Source organism: Myripristis murdjan, chromosome 1 (assembly GCF_902150065.1).
Source record: "Myripristis murdjan chromosome 1, fMyrMur1.1, whole genome shotgun sequence".
Taxonomy (NCBI): domain Eukaryota; kingdom Metazoa; phylum Chordata; class Actinopteri; order Holocentriformes; family Holocentridae; genus Myripristis; species Myripristis murdjan.
In genome coordinates, this window is record NC_043980.1 from 5,666,453 (window position 1) to 5,683,980 (window position 17,528).

Genomic DNA, 17,528 nt, shown 5'->3' on the forward strand with positions numbered 1-17,528 from the left:
CGCGGCACAAAGTGGTGCCAAACGTGACGCCAAGTGTCTTTTCTAGTTTCCAAGCGGCTCGGTTGTCATTTCCCCGTCCAGCGCCCCCTTGTGGAAACAGTAAAGTCACTTCCGAGTGTCGTTGCACCCCAACAAACAGCAGCTCTGAAGTCAGTGCTGCAGGTTTCTCTGTTATCTGAAGCTCATTATCAAGACAGTCATGGTGGCCGTAGATGATCTGCACGTGCACTTTCACTTTGTGCATGTTACACCCAAATCACACCCATGATTAATGAAGAGACTTTTGAACCCTGCACCTGGCCCAACCACTGTTTGTTCTGCCATTAAAATAGCAAAAATGGACTTGGAGACATGGTAAATGCCCCTGCACCACGCTCTGTAGGGCCTCTGCTTTGATTAACTCACTCAACTCGACGGTGTAAAATCTGAATTTACTTTCCATGTCAATCTCAGGTTATCATGAGCTGTGTCTTAAAGACTTAAAGGTCAATAAAAGTCCTAGATAACAGAAGAGAATAAACGGCTCTTCTGATTCAAAATGGGCTGCAGTTTAGTCCATCATCAGAGCAAAAATATTCTGTGAATCAAAGAAAACATCCAATTTCCAAGCTACTGATTTTCCAGGAACTGTGAGAAGAACTTTGATTTTAGCTGGACATCCATTTTTTTATCCAGGTTATGCAGGTTGATATTTTAAAGGCTCTTGTAAAAGCAGTTTAAGAGTTACAGAGCACACGTCATCATAAACCTTGATATGCAGCCAAACCTCAGACCTCCTGTAGACCTTCCTCCTCAGATGCTCTCCTTGTCGTCACCCTCGTGTGTGTTTTGTCGTCCAGGTCCGGCCTACGACCTGGGCTTCAGCGAGGTCAGGAGTCACACCCTGGTCCTGCTGTGGAAAGCTCCGGTCTACACCGGGGCGAGTCCCGTCTCCGGATACCTCGTGGACATGGCGAAGAAAGGCTCCACCGAGTTTGTCTCCCTGACGGAGGAAGCCGTTAACCACCGTTACCTGCAGGTGAGGCCCAGACCCTGACCCTGACCCTAATCCTAATCCTAACCCTAATCCTAACCCTAACCCAGTGTGTACATATGGGCTCTGAGGCAGATTCAGATTCAAATCAGCTGATTCTTAGGGCATTTAAAAAAAAATGAATCACCATCTTGAGCATTAAGAGGCTTTGAAAGCAGTGAAATTAGGAAAATATACACGTAATGTGTGTGAAAGCTGCGTCTGTAATAACTAAGGCTGTGTGATGATGTGTGTAGACGGCCTGTGTGTGTGTGTGCAGACGGCCTGTGTGTGTGTGTGCAGACGGTCTGTGTGTGTGTGTGCAGACGGCCTGTGTGTAAAGGTGTGTGCAGACGGCGCGTGTGTGTGTGCAGACGGCGCGTGTGTGTGTGCAGACGGCGCGTGTGTGTGTGCAGACGGCGCGTGTGTGTGTGTGCAGACGGCGCGTGTGTGTGTGCAGACGGCGCGTGTGTGTGTGCAGACGGCCTGTGTGTGACGCTGTGTGCAGACGGCCTGTGTGTGACGCTGTGTGCAGGCGGCGTGTGTGTGCAGGCGGCGTGTGTGTGCAGGCGGCGTGTGTGTGCAGACGGCGTGTGTGTGTGTGTGTGCATACAGCGTGTGTGTGTGCAGACGGTGTGTGCAGACGTCGTGTGTGTGACGCTGTGTGCAGATGGTGTGTGTGTGCAGACGGTGTGTGCAGACGTCGTGTGTGTGACGCTGTGTGCAGATGGTGTGTGTGTGCAGACGGTGTGTGCAGACGGCCTGTGTGTGTGTGTGCAGACGGCCTGTGTGCAGACGGTGTGTGCAGACGTCGTGTGTGTGACGCTGTGCTCTCGGTCTGCAGGTGAGCGGTCTGGAGGAAGGCGAGTCCTACGTGTTCAGAGTTCGCGCCGTCAACGGCGCCGGCGTGGGCCGAGCGTCGGAGCTGTCGGAGCCGGTGTGCGCCCGCGCTCTGCCAGGTAACATCAGCTGGTGTTTCAGTGCGTTGTCAAGGTGACACATCACCTGTCAGCAGAGCTGCACCGCCCCCTTCAGCCCACAGGACCACAGGGGAGACGTGCTGCGCTGCGTGAACCATGATGTTCATGTTCTCTGGTGGTTTTATCTTTCAGGACGGTCGGTGTTTGGGCTCATGTGTTATTACGGCTTACAGGATTTACACACACTTCCAGTCTGCTAATAAACACACACACACACATGTAGCATGTGGGTGCATGTGGGCTACATTAACCGTCCTATTGTCTTTGGAGTCAGTTTGACCCATTTCAATGTTGAATTTAATCTCATTTAACAGGGACAGGCGGATAAACATAAAATAAACATGATTCATTCAATGTTTTGGTTGTTTTGGACACTGAGGAGCTCTAACATGACATTTACAATCTTCAAAAACCTTCTCTCTGCTTTGGAGTCCTCACCTGACAAAACCACACCTTTAATAACAGCTGGAGTGACGTAATAATTATAATAATAATAAAACTTAATTTGTATAGCACCTTTCATACAAGAATTGCAGCTCAAAGTGCTTCACAATAAAAAGAACATTTGAACACACCACACATAACCACACCTGTAGTGTGCGGTTATGTCTGATAGTTTGAGACGTTTGGGAGGGAAAAACATGATTCCCATAAGAACTGTGAGGTGTAAGTATGGAGCCCCCAAAGGGTCATGGCGAGTTTTTTTTTTTTTTTTTTTTGTTTTTTTTATGTGTTACCTCACAATATTCCAGTACTTTTCTGCGTCCGTTCCTCTGAGCCGCATGTCTGTTTCCACTCAGCTGCTCCCAGTGCAGCGGTGCAGCGTCCCAGTATGGATCAGCTCATTAAATTTGACTTTAAACTGGCCGTTAATTCTGCTGATATAAGACCACTGGTCAACAGGCGCGGCTATGTGATCAGTGAAAGTACAGGGTGCCCACAAAGTCTCTTTACAATTTAAAAAATCGATTACAAAAGCAACTGATGAGATAATTTAACCAGATTTGTTCTATGTGCTCAGTGGTTATCAAAGTTTTTAATCACATTGGACCTGAAGGAAAAGATCACTGCTGCCGTTGCCGCCATTGACGAGGCTCTGCTGCAGCTTCATGCAACTGATGGTGCCCATATATTAAATGAGGCAAAAAACAAACAAACAAAAAAAAAAACTTCAATATCTACTCCTCATTTTGTAATAATTTCCACAGATTTGTCTATTCATTTGCTTTTGTAATAAATTTGTTAAATTGTAAAGAGGCTTTATGGACACCCTGTATTTAAACGCATTTTCAGATCAAGAGAGGAAATAGACAAACAGCTCAGAGGGAACGAAACGGAAAAAGTAAAGTATTGCAGGAGAACGCAAAATATAGCGAGGGAATGCAAAAATTATTTGCAAGGTAACTCAAAAAAAAAGAACTTGCCATGAGCCTTTGGGGTTTCAGTATATAAGGGTGGGGTGGGGGGGGGGGGGGGGGGGGGGGGGGGGGGTTATGGAAAAGGACAACCCCCTAAAATCCCAATGGTGCCAACCTGGTTTGATCAGAATGGATTTGTGCTTCAGATTAATGCACATATTTATACATAATGCACATAATGCACAGACTACAATACCACCAAAAATACAGGTAACACTTAACAATAAGAGTACAACAATTAATGTTAGTTAATGCTGTAATAAACATGAAGTAACAGGTAAGAAACATGAAGTAACAGGTAATAAACATTAAGTAACAGGTAAGAAACATTAAGTAACAGTTAACTAACCGTTAACTAATGTGTCTAAGAATCATTTACTAATGCTGTTCATGCTAAGGTATTAATTTATTTGTTATTTAAGGGTTATTGTAGATATTATTAACATTAGTAAATGCCATAATAATCATTAACTAACAGTTAATTAACCATTAGGCAAGGCAAGGCAAGGCAAGTTTATTTGTAGGCTATAGCACATTTCAGCGACAAGGCAATTCAAAGTGCTTTACATAGCGCATAAAGGCATTAAAACAATATAAAAGCAACACAAGAAAACATACATAAAAACAATTAATAAAAAAGAAGCTAAAAGGAGAATAAGATAGAACAGGAAGTTAAAAGTTACAGTGCAGTGTAAAATATTAACCCTTAATGTGGTTTAATGGAAAGCAGCGGCAAACAGAAAAGTCTTCAGCTGTGATTTAAAAGAACTGAGAGTCGCAGCAGATCTACAGTTTTCTGGGAGTTTGTTCCAGACATGTGGAGCATAAAAACTAAACGCTGCTTCTCCATGTTTAGTTTTGACTCTGGGGGCAGAAAGCAGACCTGTCCCAGACGACCTAAGAGGTCTGGATGGTTCATAATTTAGCAGCAGATCAGAGATGTGTTTTGGCCCTAAACCATTTAGTGCTTTATAAACCAACAGCAATATCTTGAAATCAGTTCTTTACAGTTAACAGCATTAACTAACGTTAACTAACGTTAATTGTTGTACTCTTATTGTAAAGTGTTACCAAAAACACAGATGACTGGTTTATTTCTCAAACGTATCACACACTGAGCTCCTTGGCCGCTCAGCCAGTCAGTTTTCACAGAGGAGAGTGAACGACGAGCGTCTTACGTCTTGCAAGACATTCACAATCACACCAAAATGACAGAAAAAATGAGTCGTCAGGTATTTGTCTTCCAGGATGTCAACCAGCCTGCGGTAACTGTAACCTTTCCGTGTTTTTCCCGTGCTCGCAGGCACTAAGGAGATCGTGTGCGGCGTGGACGAGGAGACCGGAGACGTCTTCCTGTCCCTGGAGGCCTGCGAGATCTCCGAGACCTCCAAGTTCGTTTGGTCGAAAAACTACAAACCCATCGGCGACTGTCCCAGAGTCTCCGCCAGCGCCAAGGGCAGAACGTAAGCGCCGGCTCGTCCTCAGCACACACACACACACACACACACACACACACACACACACACACACACACACACACACACACACACCACAGAGCCGAGGCCGTGACGCTCGGCTGCTCAGCTCCTATGAGGCGTGATCACCCTGACAAAGGAGAAACTGTTGTGCTGCACCGAGAGCCCTCAGGCCCGTTTCGTTACTTTCAGACGCTTTGCTTTTTAAAAAGAAAGAAAGAAAGAAAGAAAGAAGAAGAAAAATCCTGTAAGCACAGCGGAGCAGACGGCGTGTTTCACCTCCAGGCTTTGTCAGGCTTTCGCTGCTTGACCTGAAAACTATGCAAATGTTTAACCGAAGCCTCAGACGAGAAATCTGTTAACTGTTTCACTTTATCTGTCTTTATGTTTAGGTGCCACGGTTATGAAAATCCTAGCAGACTTATAGAATTCGATTTTTTTTCCAGACTGAAAACATTTTGACCTTTGAAAAAAAAAAAAAAATCATGAAAATTTCAATAGTGATAATAAATGTATCAGCTTTTGAAAAGCTAAAATAAAAATGACAGGAGCAATTTTGAAAAAATGACTTGGATAAAGTTCTGTTTAAATTAAAGCAAAGGAGAGTCTGAGCTGTGCATTTCACACAGCTGGGAGAGGATTTTTAATTTTATGCAGCATCAATAAAATCTGACCAAGTCGTGGAAACAAGTTTTGAAACAAGTTTTGAAATTTTGCCGCGGAGCAACTCCAACTGGAGTAAGTGACCAAACCAAAACTGTTTAATTTGAATTTTAATCCTGATGGGTTTTGTGTCTTTCCCAGCTCCCGGCTGACTTTCACCAACCCAGATAAAGACGACCTGGGCAAATACTCGGTGGTGGTGACCGACACCGACGGAGTCTCCTCCAGCTACACCCTGACAGAGGACGGTGGGTTATGGCCAAAATGTCGGAAATAACCCGAATCAGGAGAGGAGCTACTTTACATGTCAGGTGTCACTGGTGCAGTCATTTACTAAAGGTAGACTCTGCAGAGCAGCCTCAGGTGGCTCGTCCAAACCCACACAACTTTATTTTAAATTCTAGTGCAGAATCCAAGGATCCCAAAGATCCCAAACATTTCCTGCTGAACTCCCAGGAAATCTGTTCAAAATGATGCACAAAACACGTCGGTACTTTCTGTTTGCTGGGACAATAATAATAATAATAATAATAATAATAACATCTTTAGTTATATAGCACCTTTGAAAACAGAGTGTACAAAGTGCTTTGACCGACACAACAAAGCAGAATAATCAGAAAGCAAAGAAACGACAGAGAGCCAAACAAGAGCAACACAACATGAAGGAAAAATCGAGATAAAGAGGAAAACAAAAGGTGGAAAACACAGAGGAGAGAAATCAGAGGGATGTTCAAAGATAAGGACAGTAAAAGAGATGAAAGGCAGCACATATATACAGGTGTGGCTCAAATCAGAATTGAAAATATCAGATTCAGTGTTTCAGCTGTTCACACTGGCATAAAAAATCAGATCTGTGTCACGTTTGAGGGAAAAAAATCAGATTTAGGCGTCTGAGCGGAGCCGATGTCATGTTTAGTCTTTAGCTTTGTTTGCTGTTGTCGTGCTCTGTTCTAAAGTGTTTTCTCGGCTCTCCTCTGCAGTCCTGAACAGCATGCTGGAGCTCAGCCACGCCATCAGACATCCAAGTGAGTACCCGAACCCCAGCAGCCCTCCTCCGATATCCAGGAAGTCAAGATTATCGGTGAAACGTCAAGAAACGCGTGGAGATCCTGTTTTCCGAAACGGCTGAAATATCATCACCGTACATCTTTTATTTGAGAGCAGCAGTTTGTTGAGGCGTGACCTATGTTATTCCTGTGTGTGTGTGTGTGTGTGTGTGTGTGTGTGCGTCCAGTTGTGCCTCTGAAACACGGTCTGAACTACGAGATCCTGGAGAAGGGCCACGTGCGCTTCTGGGTGCAGGCCGTCAAACTTTCCTCCGCCGCCTCCTACAGATTCATTTTCAACGATAAGGAAGTCACCAGCGGCGAGGTAACACACCTCCGGCCCCGACACACACACACACACACACACACACACACACACACACACACACACACGGTCATGATTCAACAGTCTGAATGCACACGAGCTGCTCATAGCCTTTTGCATTTAGGCCAAAAAAAAAAAAAAAAACAATAGCCATCCAAATCATGTTTAAAGACGCCCTGCACAGTATTTATTAACTATTCACCACAACTTTACAACATCCACTGTTATAAAAGTGTAAAATACCTAAAAGTAAAATATCTGCTCCATCTGTTCATGTAATGTTGGTGGATGTTTGACAAATGATTTCTTAAAGGTTGACAAATCAATTGGTAATCACTTAGAAATACTTAAAATAGTGTCATAATAAGTGTATAATAACAATTAACTGGCCGTACATACTTGACTATACAATAGGTAAACATTAACTATCATTTAGGGTTGCAAAATGTCGGGAATTTTCAAAGTTGGGAACTTTCCATGGGAATTAATGGGGATATATGGGAATTAACAGGAATTTAGAGGAAAAATCTGGAAATTTGCAAAATTGCATGTTAGCCTATAAGTGGGAACTTAATGTAGTTGAAGAAAAAACGTCTTGCAGCATAATCCTGGTTAAAACAACCAGATTTAATGCAAATTCAGTTGAATTTCTGCCCCGCACTGTGCGTTCCTCAAACCCATGCACAGATCATTTCCAGAGTCCTGCACACTGCAGTAGGACGACTGAGGCCACACGACTCGGCCTCCATTTTAGCCCACAAACGACATCCAGTCAAGAAGGTTTTGATGATATGACTGGGGTAAATATATTTGACCTATGGTATTAAAGTTTAACTGGAAAAAATAAGTCAAAATGTGTTTATACAGTAGCTGTTTATCTATCATGGTGCTAGCGAGCTCCACTGTGATGCTGGTTCTTCTGCCTTCTGCTAACCAGTTTTCTTACAAATACAGTTTTCATACAAGAATGCAGGTTATAGTTTGATTTAGCTGCTGACTGAGGAGTGTTTTTTCTATTCATTGAGCCTATTTCTATTCATTTATCCACCATCAATCTTGAAGGACTGAGAAAAAAAATCTACTCAAAATAAGTCAAAGTCAAAAATGTCATTAGTTCGCACGCATGTCTGCTTATGACAAAACAAAATTTCCAAAATTCCCCGGCTGAACTTCCCATGGAAAGTTTCCGGAATGCTTCCCGGAAATTTATCAGAAATGTTCCGCCCCTTTGCAACCCTACTATCGTTTCATTGTTTGTTTGTTAATTGAAAATGACTATTAACTATTACGTTTAATTAAATAACAATTTACCATTTATTAGTGATGGTTATTATAAAGTGTTATGTAATTGAGTTGCCTGTTGGAAGTAGTTACCTGTGTGTTAATCTTTTGCCGGCGTTCGTCTCAGGGCCACAAGATCAGCCATGACGTGAACACGGGGATCATCCAGATGACGGTGGATCACTTCACCCGGGACAACGAGGGCACCTACACCGTCCAGATCCACGACGGCAAGGCCAAGAACCAGAGCTCCCTGGTCCTGGTCGGAGACGGTGAGGCCGCGCCCTCCGCTCACTTTTCCCATTTTAACTCGTCAAAAAAAGATCAATTTGTGCTGACATTGATATTGAAATTAAAATTGATCTGATGTTGTGATGGGCTGCCACAGTGTAAGGAAAACACTGATTAGCTGCTTGGTCGACAAAGTCATATGACAGGGGAGTTTGTTTTTTTTATTTTTGTATATTTATCATCAATTGTGTTGTGAAATTTGATAATTTATCACTGAAGACAGATTTTTACACATCCCAAATTAAATTTGATCCTCAAATCAAAGAGTTTTTAGTATCTTAGTGTGTTAGAAATGATTGTAGTTTAACTTCATGTAATATTATTACCGGTACTAGTGCTGTTGTAGGAGAAGCATTGCAAAGAAAAGTAAATAGACCCACATTCATGCAACATACAGATTATTAAAAACTATTGCAAATGTTTTTCTAATGAATGACATTTAGGCAGAGCCACTGAATTTTTACAACGTTTTGGCATGAAAATAGTCAAATTGAGACACTAAATTTCATAGTTTTATTGTGAAATGTCTGCTAAATGCACAAATACTGTGGCTTTTTTTTTTTTTTTTGTGGTGTTAAAATGATGTGGCAGGCAGACGCTGAGGCGCAGTGCCAGAGTACACGCTGAACACGACCGAGAGGAGGGGCGCTGGGTTTCTTAGTAACTCTGCCGCTGTGTGTGTGTGTGTGTGTGTGTGTGTGTGTGTGTTTTTTTTTTCCTCTTTCAGTGTTCAAGGCCGCTCTGAAGGAGGCCGAGTTCCAGAGGAAGGAGCACATCAGGAAGCAAGGTACCGAACACACCAACAGACCGACCGGATGCAGAGTCCGACCCTGCATGAAATAGCGTCTGTGAGATTAAATTTAAGCATCAGATGAAATTTAAATGAACCCATGTGGTGCATCCCCGTCTGCACTGTCCATGTTGAGATCACTGCACTGTGTTTCATTAACTAATTCACTTATTTTTTAAAGATGGCGTCTGCCCGTATTTCCGCCCACGTGCATTTATTCCATTCAACGTGGTCACAATGCGTTCCTGTCGGGGGTTTTTTTGGCGATCACATCTCAATTTTCCTGTTTTTACGTGGAAAAGCGCTTTTTAAAAGTGCATTTTAATGAAACTGTGGCTCCTTTGGTGGCATTTAAGTGGATAAGTAGATTTACCTTACAGAAATTAAAACAGTAAAATGAGCTGACTTCTTTTTGACCGTCTATATAACCGTAACTATCTGAATTTTCCTTATATGACAGATAAATAGATTATAAACAGTAGAAAACACAAAAAAAAAACCCCACCCATCTGGGGATTAATGCCAATAAAAAATAGAAATGCTAATAGTTATGATTGTGTCATCTGATTGTTGTCATTATTGCTTCTCTCCTGCAGATGAAAGGTCATACATAATAATATTCTGTGTCATTATGATTTTAGGTCCACATTTCTCTGAGTATCTGCACTTCACTGTGACAGAGGATTGTGTCGTTATGATCGTCTGCAAGGTAAAAAAAAAAAAAAAAAAAAAATCTATATACTCAGTAAACAATGCTAGTAATTAACTTTTTCCCTTTTTAAAAATGCCGCACATGTTTTTAAGTTTACCTGAGTTTGCCGTGTGTTTTCAGCGTCATCTCCATGTTTCCTCGCTGTGAAAACTTAAAGGGATCTCTCAGTGTTTTTTTTCTCTTTCTGTGTGTGTGTGTGTGTGTGTGTGTGTTTGCTGTTTGTGCGTCAGGTGGCCAACGTGAAGAAGGAGACGACTTTCCACTGGTTCAAGGACGACGAGGAGATTGTTCCAGAAATTCCTCCTAACGTCATGTCCGGCTCCTGCGCTCTGCCCATCGCGCAGGTAACGATGAGAGTCCCGCTAAAGGAGCAGCGAGCGCTCACACTAAATATTTAGTTTGTAGTGCGTTTGTTTTGGGTGAATTTTATGAAAAATCACAAAGATGCAGCAGGAAAACGAATGCATTTAGTGTTCGATAGTGTTCTCACCTGTCCGTACGTTGTTGTAAAGGTCATTTTTGGTTTTTCAGTTCTCCAGAAAAGACCACGGCATTTACAAAGCAGTTCTCGGTGACGACAGAGGAAAGGACACGTCTCTCTTTGACATTTCAGGCAAAGGTACACTGTCATTGTTTACTATGATGTTTATTACATTTGTGAGATTATTCATATCCCCAGTGAAGTTGGATTTAATAGGACTTTCTCTCTCATCTTGTCATTTCCAGTGTTTGATGACATCATCAACGCCATCGCCCAGATCGCCGGTAGGATGTGATTTTGCTCAGATTATTTATTTGCAAACGCCTCGTCCCAAAACTCCTTTCTCCCCCCTGTGTGACTCAGACAGGAAGTGATGATGATCTTCGGCCAGCTCGCTGATGGTCACACTGATTCATGCACGGTTATGAATAATGCATGTGTGATCACTGACAGCCGCAGGAGGGTTTCAGCACAGCCCGGCCTGCCGCCTGCAGCTCTAACAGGATTTAGGAGCAGCAGCCCAGAGATTAGACAGACTCAAAACCACAGGCTGACCAGGAAAAATGAGCGAGAAGCCCTGAAAATACAGCATGAATGTTCAGTCAACTTTTTTAACCATCAAATAAAGGTTAAAATAAGCCATTCTTCAGGAAGGAAAATCAGAGTCCTTCATTTCATGGCTAGAACTTTTTTATTCAATAACTCAAAAGCCTTTGAGTTCCCTGATGAAGGCCACATTATGGCTCCAATGCAGTGGAGTTTCATTTAATATTCTCCTCTGAGTTCGCCATAAAATACAGACTTCTTGTAAAATTTGCAGCAACTCCAGCCAAAGCACACCTTCAGCACACTCCCTCAAACTCCAGATCCCAGCAGCAACCTTCTCTATTTTAATTAAAGGTTTAATTTTGGTTTTATTGAGCTCCTCTCCTCGCTTAGCTGATGTTTTCCAGCTCTTTTAGCTCCTCTAACTGCACAGATCTGCTGTGAAAATGAAGCTGAGTGACAATGCATGTTCAGTCAATTCTTTAACCATTAAATAAAGGCTAAAATAAGGTTTTCTTTGGTGGAAATTAGGAATCATGTTGATAAAATAACCCCAGTGTCTTGTGGCCATGCACCCTGATGATGCAGTGGAGCTGTATTTAATTTGTATTGAATATTTTCCTGTTAGTGAGCCATTTTCTTTTAGGGTTTGCCTTCAGCAGCCCCAAACCAAAGCACGTCTTCAGCACACTCCCTCAGACTCCAAATCCCAGCAGAAACCTTCTCTGTGTTCTAGTTGAAGGTTTATGATTTGACCAGGTTTCCTATTCATGTGTTCAAAGTGCTCAGCTGATGTTTTCCAGCTCTTCCAGCTCCTAAAACAGGCCCAGCTGGGAGATGTGATTTCAGCAGCGTCTGTAATTGCTGCGGTTGTGGATGAGGAGGCCCTGGCGGTGCTGAGTGTGTGTTCCTGAGTGTGGGTTCCTGAGTGTGTGTTCCTCAGTGTGTGTTCCTGAGTGTGTTCCTGAGTGTGTTCCTGTCTGTCTCTGTTCCCGTCAGGCTCGTCTGCCTCAGACCTGGTGCTGCAGTGCACTCCTGAGGGCATCCGGCTGCAGTGCTACATGACCTACTACACAGAGGAGATGAAGACCGTGTGGAAGCACAGGTAGACGGACCGGGGGCTCTGAGGCCCCTGAGGCTGTGAGGCCCTGAGGCCCCTGAGGCTGTGAGGCCCTGAGGCCCCTGAGACTCTGAGGCTCTGAGGCCCCTGAGGTTCTGAGGGTCTTAGGCCCCTGAGGTTCTGAGGGTCTTAGGCCCCTGAGGCTCTGAGGCTCTGAGGATCTGAGGCCCCTGAGGCTCTGAGGATCTGAGGCCCCTGAGGCTCTGAGGATCTGAGGCCCCTGAGGCTCTGAGGTTCTGAGGCCCCTAAGGCTCTGAGGATCTGAGGCCCCTGAGGCTCTGAGGCTCTGAGGATCTGAGGCCCCTGAGGCTCTGAAGCCCCTGAGGCTCTGAGGCTCGAAGGCTCTGAGGCTCTGAGGCCCCTGAGGCCCCTGAGGCTCTGAGGATCTGAGGCTCTGAGGATCTGAGGCCCCTGAGGCTCTGAGGATCTGAGGCCCCTGAGACTCAGAGGCCCCTGAGGCTCTGTGGAGCTCGGTGTTAGGGCTTCAGGTTCCTCTGGGGCCACGCCTGTCCGACCCACAGGAGGCTGAACATGCGGCCTCTGCCGCTTCTCGTTTGCTGCTTCTTTCCCAGTTCTGTCTTTTCTTACCACAAAACCTTTGACCACGTGACCAACTCACCAGTCCTCTCCACTTTAAAGGCAGAATGAGTTCGATTTGTTGGTTGTGGTTTGTAAACAGACCCCTCCTCTCTGACTAAGCTGACCCCAGCAGCGAGTACATGACCGCCCAAAATGTAACGTTGCCGTCCTCGGAAAAACGATTCAGCCCACCAGCACCTACCTGTCCAACAGAAAACAGGCCAGCAGCACATCGCTCTTCATCTGCCTTTAAGTGATCAGTTCAGATGCCTTAGTTGTTTTCTTTACTTTTCCAGTATTTTTATCAGTTTTTTTGTTTGTTTGTTTATACCATTTTCACCTCTGTACGTCCAGTGGTTTGGTTCCTATGGGTAGCATTTTGTGTTAGCGTAGCATAAAGACTTGAAGTCTATGGGAGTCGTTAGCCTGGTTCCAACTCCAAAGCGAGTCTGAAGCAGTCTTATTTACACAGTGCATCATTTGGACTTGAAATAAACCATCTGGGAATTTGAAAAAATGAACATCATTTAATTCATTTGAAGTGGATCTTCCTCTACCTTCAGCGGTGAGCGGATCACTGCGATAGACAGAAGGATAAATGTGTTCAGCGATAACAGATCCACCATCTAACTTCTCCTAAAATCACTCTCGTTTTTTTTTTTTTTTTTTTTAATTTTAAATCCAAGACACATATTTTAAATCCACATGATCCACTGTGTGAATAAGACAGCTTCAGAGCTGCTGTAAGGTTTATTTTTTCACTTTGACAGAGCTAGGCTAACGACTCCCATAGACTTCAAGTCTTTATGCTAAGCTAAATAAAATGCTACCCATAGGCACTGATCCACTGGACGTACAGAGGAGAAAAAGATATTAAACATCTTGTCTCAGCCTGGGGAAGTCGGGTCAAGGGTATTTTGGCCAAAAAGTTGGAGTATTCCTTTTAACCCGAGTCCTCTGGTCTCCCACATGAACCGTGCAGAGACAGTAAGATCGCCTCCTCTGAGAAGATGAGGATCGGCGGCGCGGCGGAGATGGCCTGGATGCAGATCTGCGATCCCTCCGACAAAGAGAAGGGTCACTACTCCATCGAGATCTCCGATGGCGTGCAGACCCACACCCGAACCTTCGACCTCTCTGGACAAGGTGACACAAACACACTTTGCTCCACCAAAGAGTCTCACTGTGGTCATTTTATTGGTTATAACTGATGTTTTACATTCAAATTAAATAGGGTTGTCTTAAGATTTTTTTTCTTTTTTGTCATTTTGCAGCATACACTGAAGCCTACGAAGAGTATCTCAGACTCAAGTAAGTCATTTTACTTTTACTGAGTCACTGTAAATATTTGCCGATTAATATTAAAATGATAATCATACTAATGTGGTGTCATCCTTTAGGGCGGCTGCATTCGCTGAGAAAAGTGAGTATATTATCATGTTTAATACAAGTTATACAATATGGCCACTGCACTGGACCCTCCTAGACTCATATTTCATTAAAGAGACATTACACCGAATTATGACAGTAAAGTTATATAATGGGAAACGACCCATGGATAATACAGAATCCTCTCACTGTGAAGGAAATACCACTAATAAAGATCAAATAAGAAATAAGACTTGTTTAAAGAGGCAGTTATTTGAACATTTTGTGCCAAGTCTTGCAAGCAATTTTGATTTTATTTATTTCTGCAACAAAACAGCTACCAGGGAAATTTCTAAATGAAAGTGCGGTGGTTTTGTCATATATGTGGGTCTATAACACGCTCAGATACAGGTTATAGGGTCCTCTTGTAGTGAATATGAGGCAAAAATCAGTTTTCTTGTGTGTTGTCAGACCGTGGCAGAGTGGTGGGCGGCCTGCCTGATGTCGTCACCATCATGGAAGAGAAGGTGAGGCTTTCTCTTTGCTTCTCCAGCCAATGAGTGCACACAGATATAGAAAATATCTTATTAAGATTATCCAAGATCAGATTTTTACACTTTTACACTTTATCCATTAAGTCAGGGTTAAAGTCTGAGCCTTACTGCCCTGATGGAAGATTTATTTATTTTATTTTATTTTATTTTATTTTATTTTATTTCATTCATTGAAAAACAATACACTATAAACACAACATTCCCAAATCTTGAATGAAAGGGAGCAGAAAGAAGAATAATCTTATTTAATCTGCCCCTTTATCCCCAAAAATCAATTTGCAAAGCACTTAAAAAAAACAACAACAACAAAATAAACAAAATTAAAATTAAAATTAAAAAAAAAAAAATCATCCAAAAATTCTTAAGTTCTAAAAATTTAGAAAAAGAAAAAGAAGTTAGGGAGAATTATAGAAACCAGATCTTACAGTAGGAGAAATTGGAGATGGGAGTGATTTGGATAGGAAGAGACCGATGTTAAGGATTTATCAAAGTGTTCAGATTTTATTCTGCAACTTCTTTCAGTGTCTCAGTGTTTCTGTAAGACTGAGTTGGCAGTGTCTCGCTTTTCTTGTAGTTGCCACTGCAAAAACGCAAAATCTTACCAAGATTATTTGTCTTATTTCAAGTCAAAAATGTCTTATTTCTAGTCAAAATATCTCATTACACTTAAAATAAGACATGATCACCTCAGAAGTAAATTGTTTTTAGACAATTTTCACTTGTTTCAAGTGAAAATTCACTTGAAACGAGTGAAAATTTGCTTGTTTAATTGGCAAAATTTGCCAGTGGAAAAAGTGAAAATTCACTTGAAATAAGTGAAAATTAGCTAGAAACAAGAAACAAATTTTGCCAATGAAACAAGCAAATTTTCACTTGTTTCAAGCAAATTTTCACTTGAAACAAGAGACAATTGTCTAAAAACAAGTTACTTCTGAGGTGATCATGTCTTATTTTAAGTGTAATGAGATATTTTGACTAGGAATAAGATATTTTTGACTTGAAATAAGACAAATAATCTTGGTAAGATTTTGAGTTTTTTGCAGTGGACCCATGTTCCTCTCAACATTGCAAAGAAAAAAAAATCCATCTTTAGTCATTTAGTCTTGAATTTAGTGTTTAGATCTTGTTTTTCTATAAAAGAAAATGGGTGAAAAACTCTGCCAGTGGGATAATCCCATTTGTTTCAAAGCTCCATCAATTTGTTTCCAGAATTGGTGTCATTTTCTTGATCCTAGTGATTGATCTGCTTTATTCTGCCTCATTTCAACAGATTTTTACTTGGTTCACTTTGTTTTATGAGACCAAATGACTTGTTAAGATGGAGATAGTTTGCAGTCTAAACTCACTGTCGTATTAAACACACCGTCTGAATGAATCTGCCCTCGTCTGCAGTCCCTGAGCCTGACCTGCACCGTCTGGGGCGAGCCGACCCCGGAGGTCACCTGGTTCAAGAATGAGCAGGAGGTGGCCTCCACCGAGCACACCAGGGTCACCTTCGACGGCGGCAAGTTCGCCAGCCTCGTCATCAACAAAGTCACCCCCGAAGACTCCGGCAAGTACAGCATCAACGTGCGAAACAAATACGGCGGCGAGTTCGTGGAGATCACCGTGAGCGTCTACCGGCACGGAGAGAGCATCCCCGAGCCGAAACTGGCCAAAACGCCCGCCACCACGCCCATGCCGCCCAAGTCCCCCGCTCCCCCCTCCAAGACCCCCACCCCCACCCCGCCCAAGTCCCAAACCCCCGCATCGTCCATGAAGAGCCCCACTCCTGCTTCCACCGCAGCCTCCACCCCCGTCCCCAAGTCCCCGACCCCCACCCCGAAATCCCCAACCCCCGCCCCGAAATCCCCAACCCCGCCCCGCAGCGTCAAGTCACCCACCCCACCCAGGTTCATGAAGTCCCCAACCCCCCCGAGAAAGTAAAGAGAGAAGGGGGGGCGGTGATGCCTGAGGGGAAAATGTTGGTATTTAGCAGATGTGATTCATAGCATGAGTGTGAAACCAAAAAGCTTTAAGGTGTATTTTTAGACGCAGCCGTTGTTAAAGTCCCACTCTCTGAGCGGCTCGGCTCCGTGTCTGAGTCGGAAGTGTTTGGAGAAATCTTTATTCTCACCCACCACTAATTACGATTAAGACGGTGCCGCTCGCTGGTGTTTTTCAAGAAGAGGCCGACCAAGTTCAAGAAGGACTTGCAGAAGAGATGCGGGGCTTTTACAAAGGCTGCCGCCGCAGTGGGTGTCTGTCAGGTTATCGTATGTCGGTCAGCTGGTCGCCGTGGCCTCGACACAGGTCAGAAAAGTGTAAAAAAAAATGAATAAAAAAAAAGACCAGGGTAGATTTCATGTTCCTTATCAATGTTTCAAAAGCTGCACCTTCCTCTATGCAATATAGTGGAATGCCTGTATCCATTTTTGTGGGTATTTAAAGAACAGCCAGACAGTTTAGACCATCAATAATAATAAAAGATAATAATAATAATAGCAGGCAAGTTGTTATATACCTGAGTAGAAAATTAACATCAACCACCAAACGCCGGGTAACATTTTTGATGGTTTCCTCCACTACCACGTTTTTTTTTTCTTTCTTTTTTCAAGTAACCCTCCATCATTCGGAGGCGTTCTTTCATTCTCAAAGCGAATTCGGTGAGTAAAATACCGCAAAAGTCTGTTTATCTGTGATTGATGGATAAAAATGTTCAGTTTTCTGCTCGGCTCACGAAGCCTGAGAGGTCTGTCTGTCTGTCTGTCTGCAACGTGTCGTGTTTCCCCGCCCGATGCTTTGTGATGGCAATAAACTTTACTTATCACCCTCTCCCTGTTGTCTGATCATCTCTGTCGCACACACTTGATGTTTTAGAGCAGGGGTGTCAAACTGGTGCCATGGA

The 17,528-nt window shown here is 43.3% G+C and overlaps 1 protein-coding gene across 1 annotated transcript in view; it reads left to right on the top strand.

Moving 5' to 3' along the window:
* Positions 1-17,455, top strand: part of myom2a (myomesin 2a) — a 50,030-nt gene extending 32,575 nt beyond the window's left edge. The window contains exons 21-38 of the mRNA XM_030064524.1: positions 840-1,018; positions 1,857-1,971; positions 4,714-4,873; positions 5,690-5,796; positions 6,529-6,573; positions 6,783-6,919; positions 8,328-8,472; positions 9,219-9,278; positions 9,923-9,990; positions 10,224-10,337; positions 10,525-10,612; positions 10,720-10,758; positions 12,020-12,125; positions 13,702-13,865; positions 13,994-14,030; positions 14,120-14,142; positions 14,559-14,614; positions 16,034-17,455. Of these exons, the coding sequence (XP_029920384.1) occupies positions 840-1,018; positions 1,857-1,971; positions 4,714-4,873; positions 5,690-5,796; positions 6,529-6,573; positions 6,783-6,919; positions 8,328-8,472; positions 9,219-9,278; positions 9,923-9,990; positions 10,224-10,337; positions 10,525-10,612; positions 10,720-10,758; positions 12,020-12,125; positions 13,702-13,865; positions 13,994-14,030; positions 14,120-14,142; positions 14,559-14,614; positions 16,034-16,567 (2,177 nt within the window). The 3' untranslated portion in view covers positions 16,568-17,455. The remainder of the gene's footprint in view (positions 1-839; positions 1,019-1,856; positions 1,972-4,713; positions 4,874-5,689; positions 5,797-6,528; positions 6,574-6,782; positions 6,920-8,327; positions 8,473-9,218; positions 9,279-9,922; positions 9,991-10,223; positions 10,338-10,524; positions 10,613-10,719; positions 10,759-12,019; positions 12,126-13,701; positions 13,866-13,993; positions 14,031-14,119; positions 14,143-14,558; positions 14,615-16,033) is intronic.
* Positions 17,456-17,528: the final 73 nt, after the last annotated feature.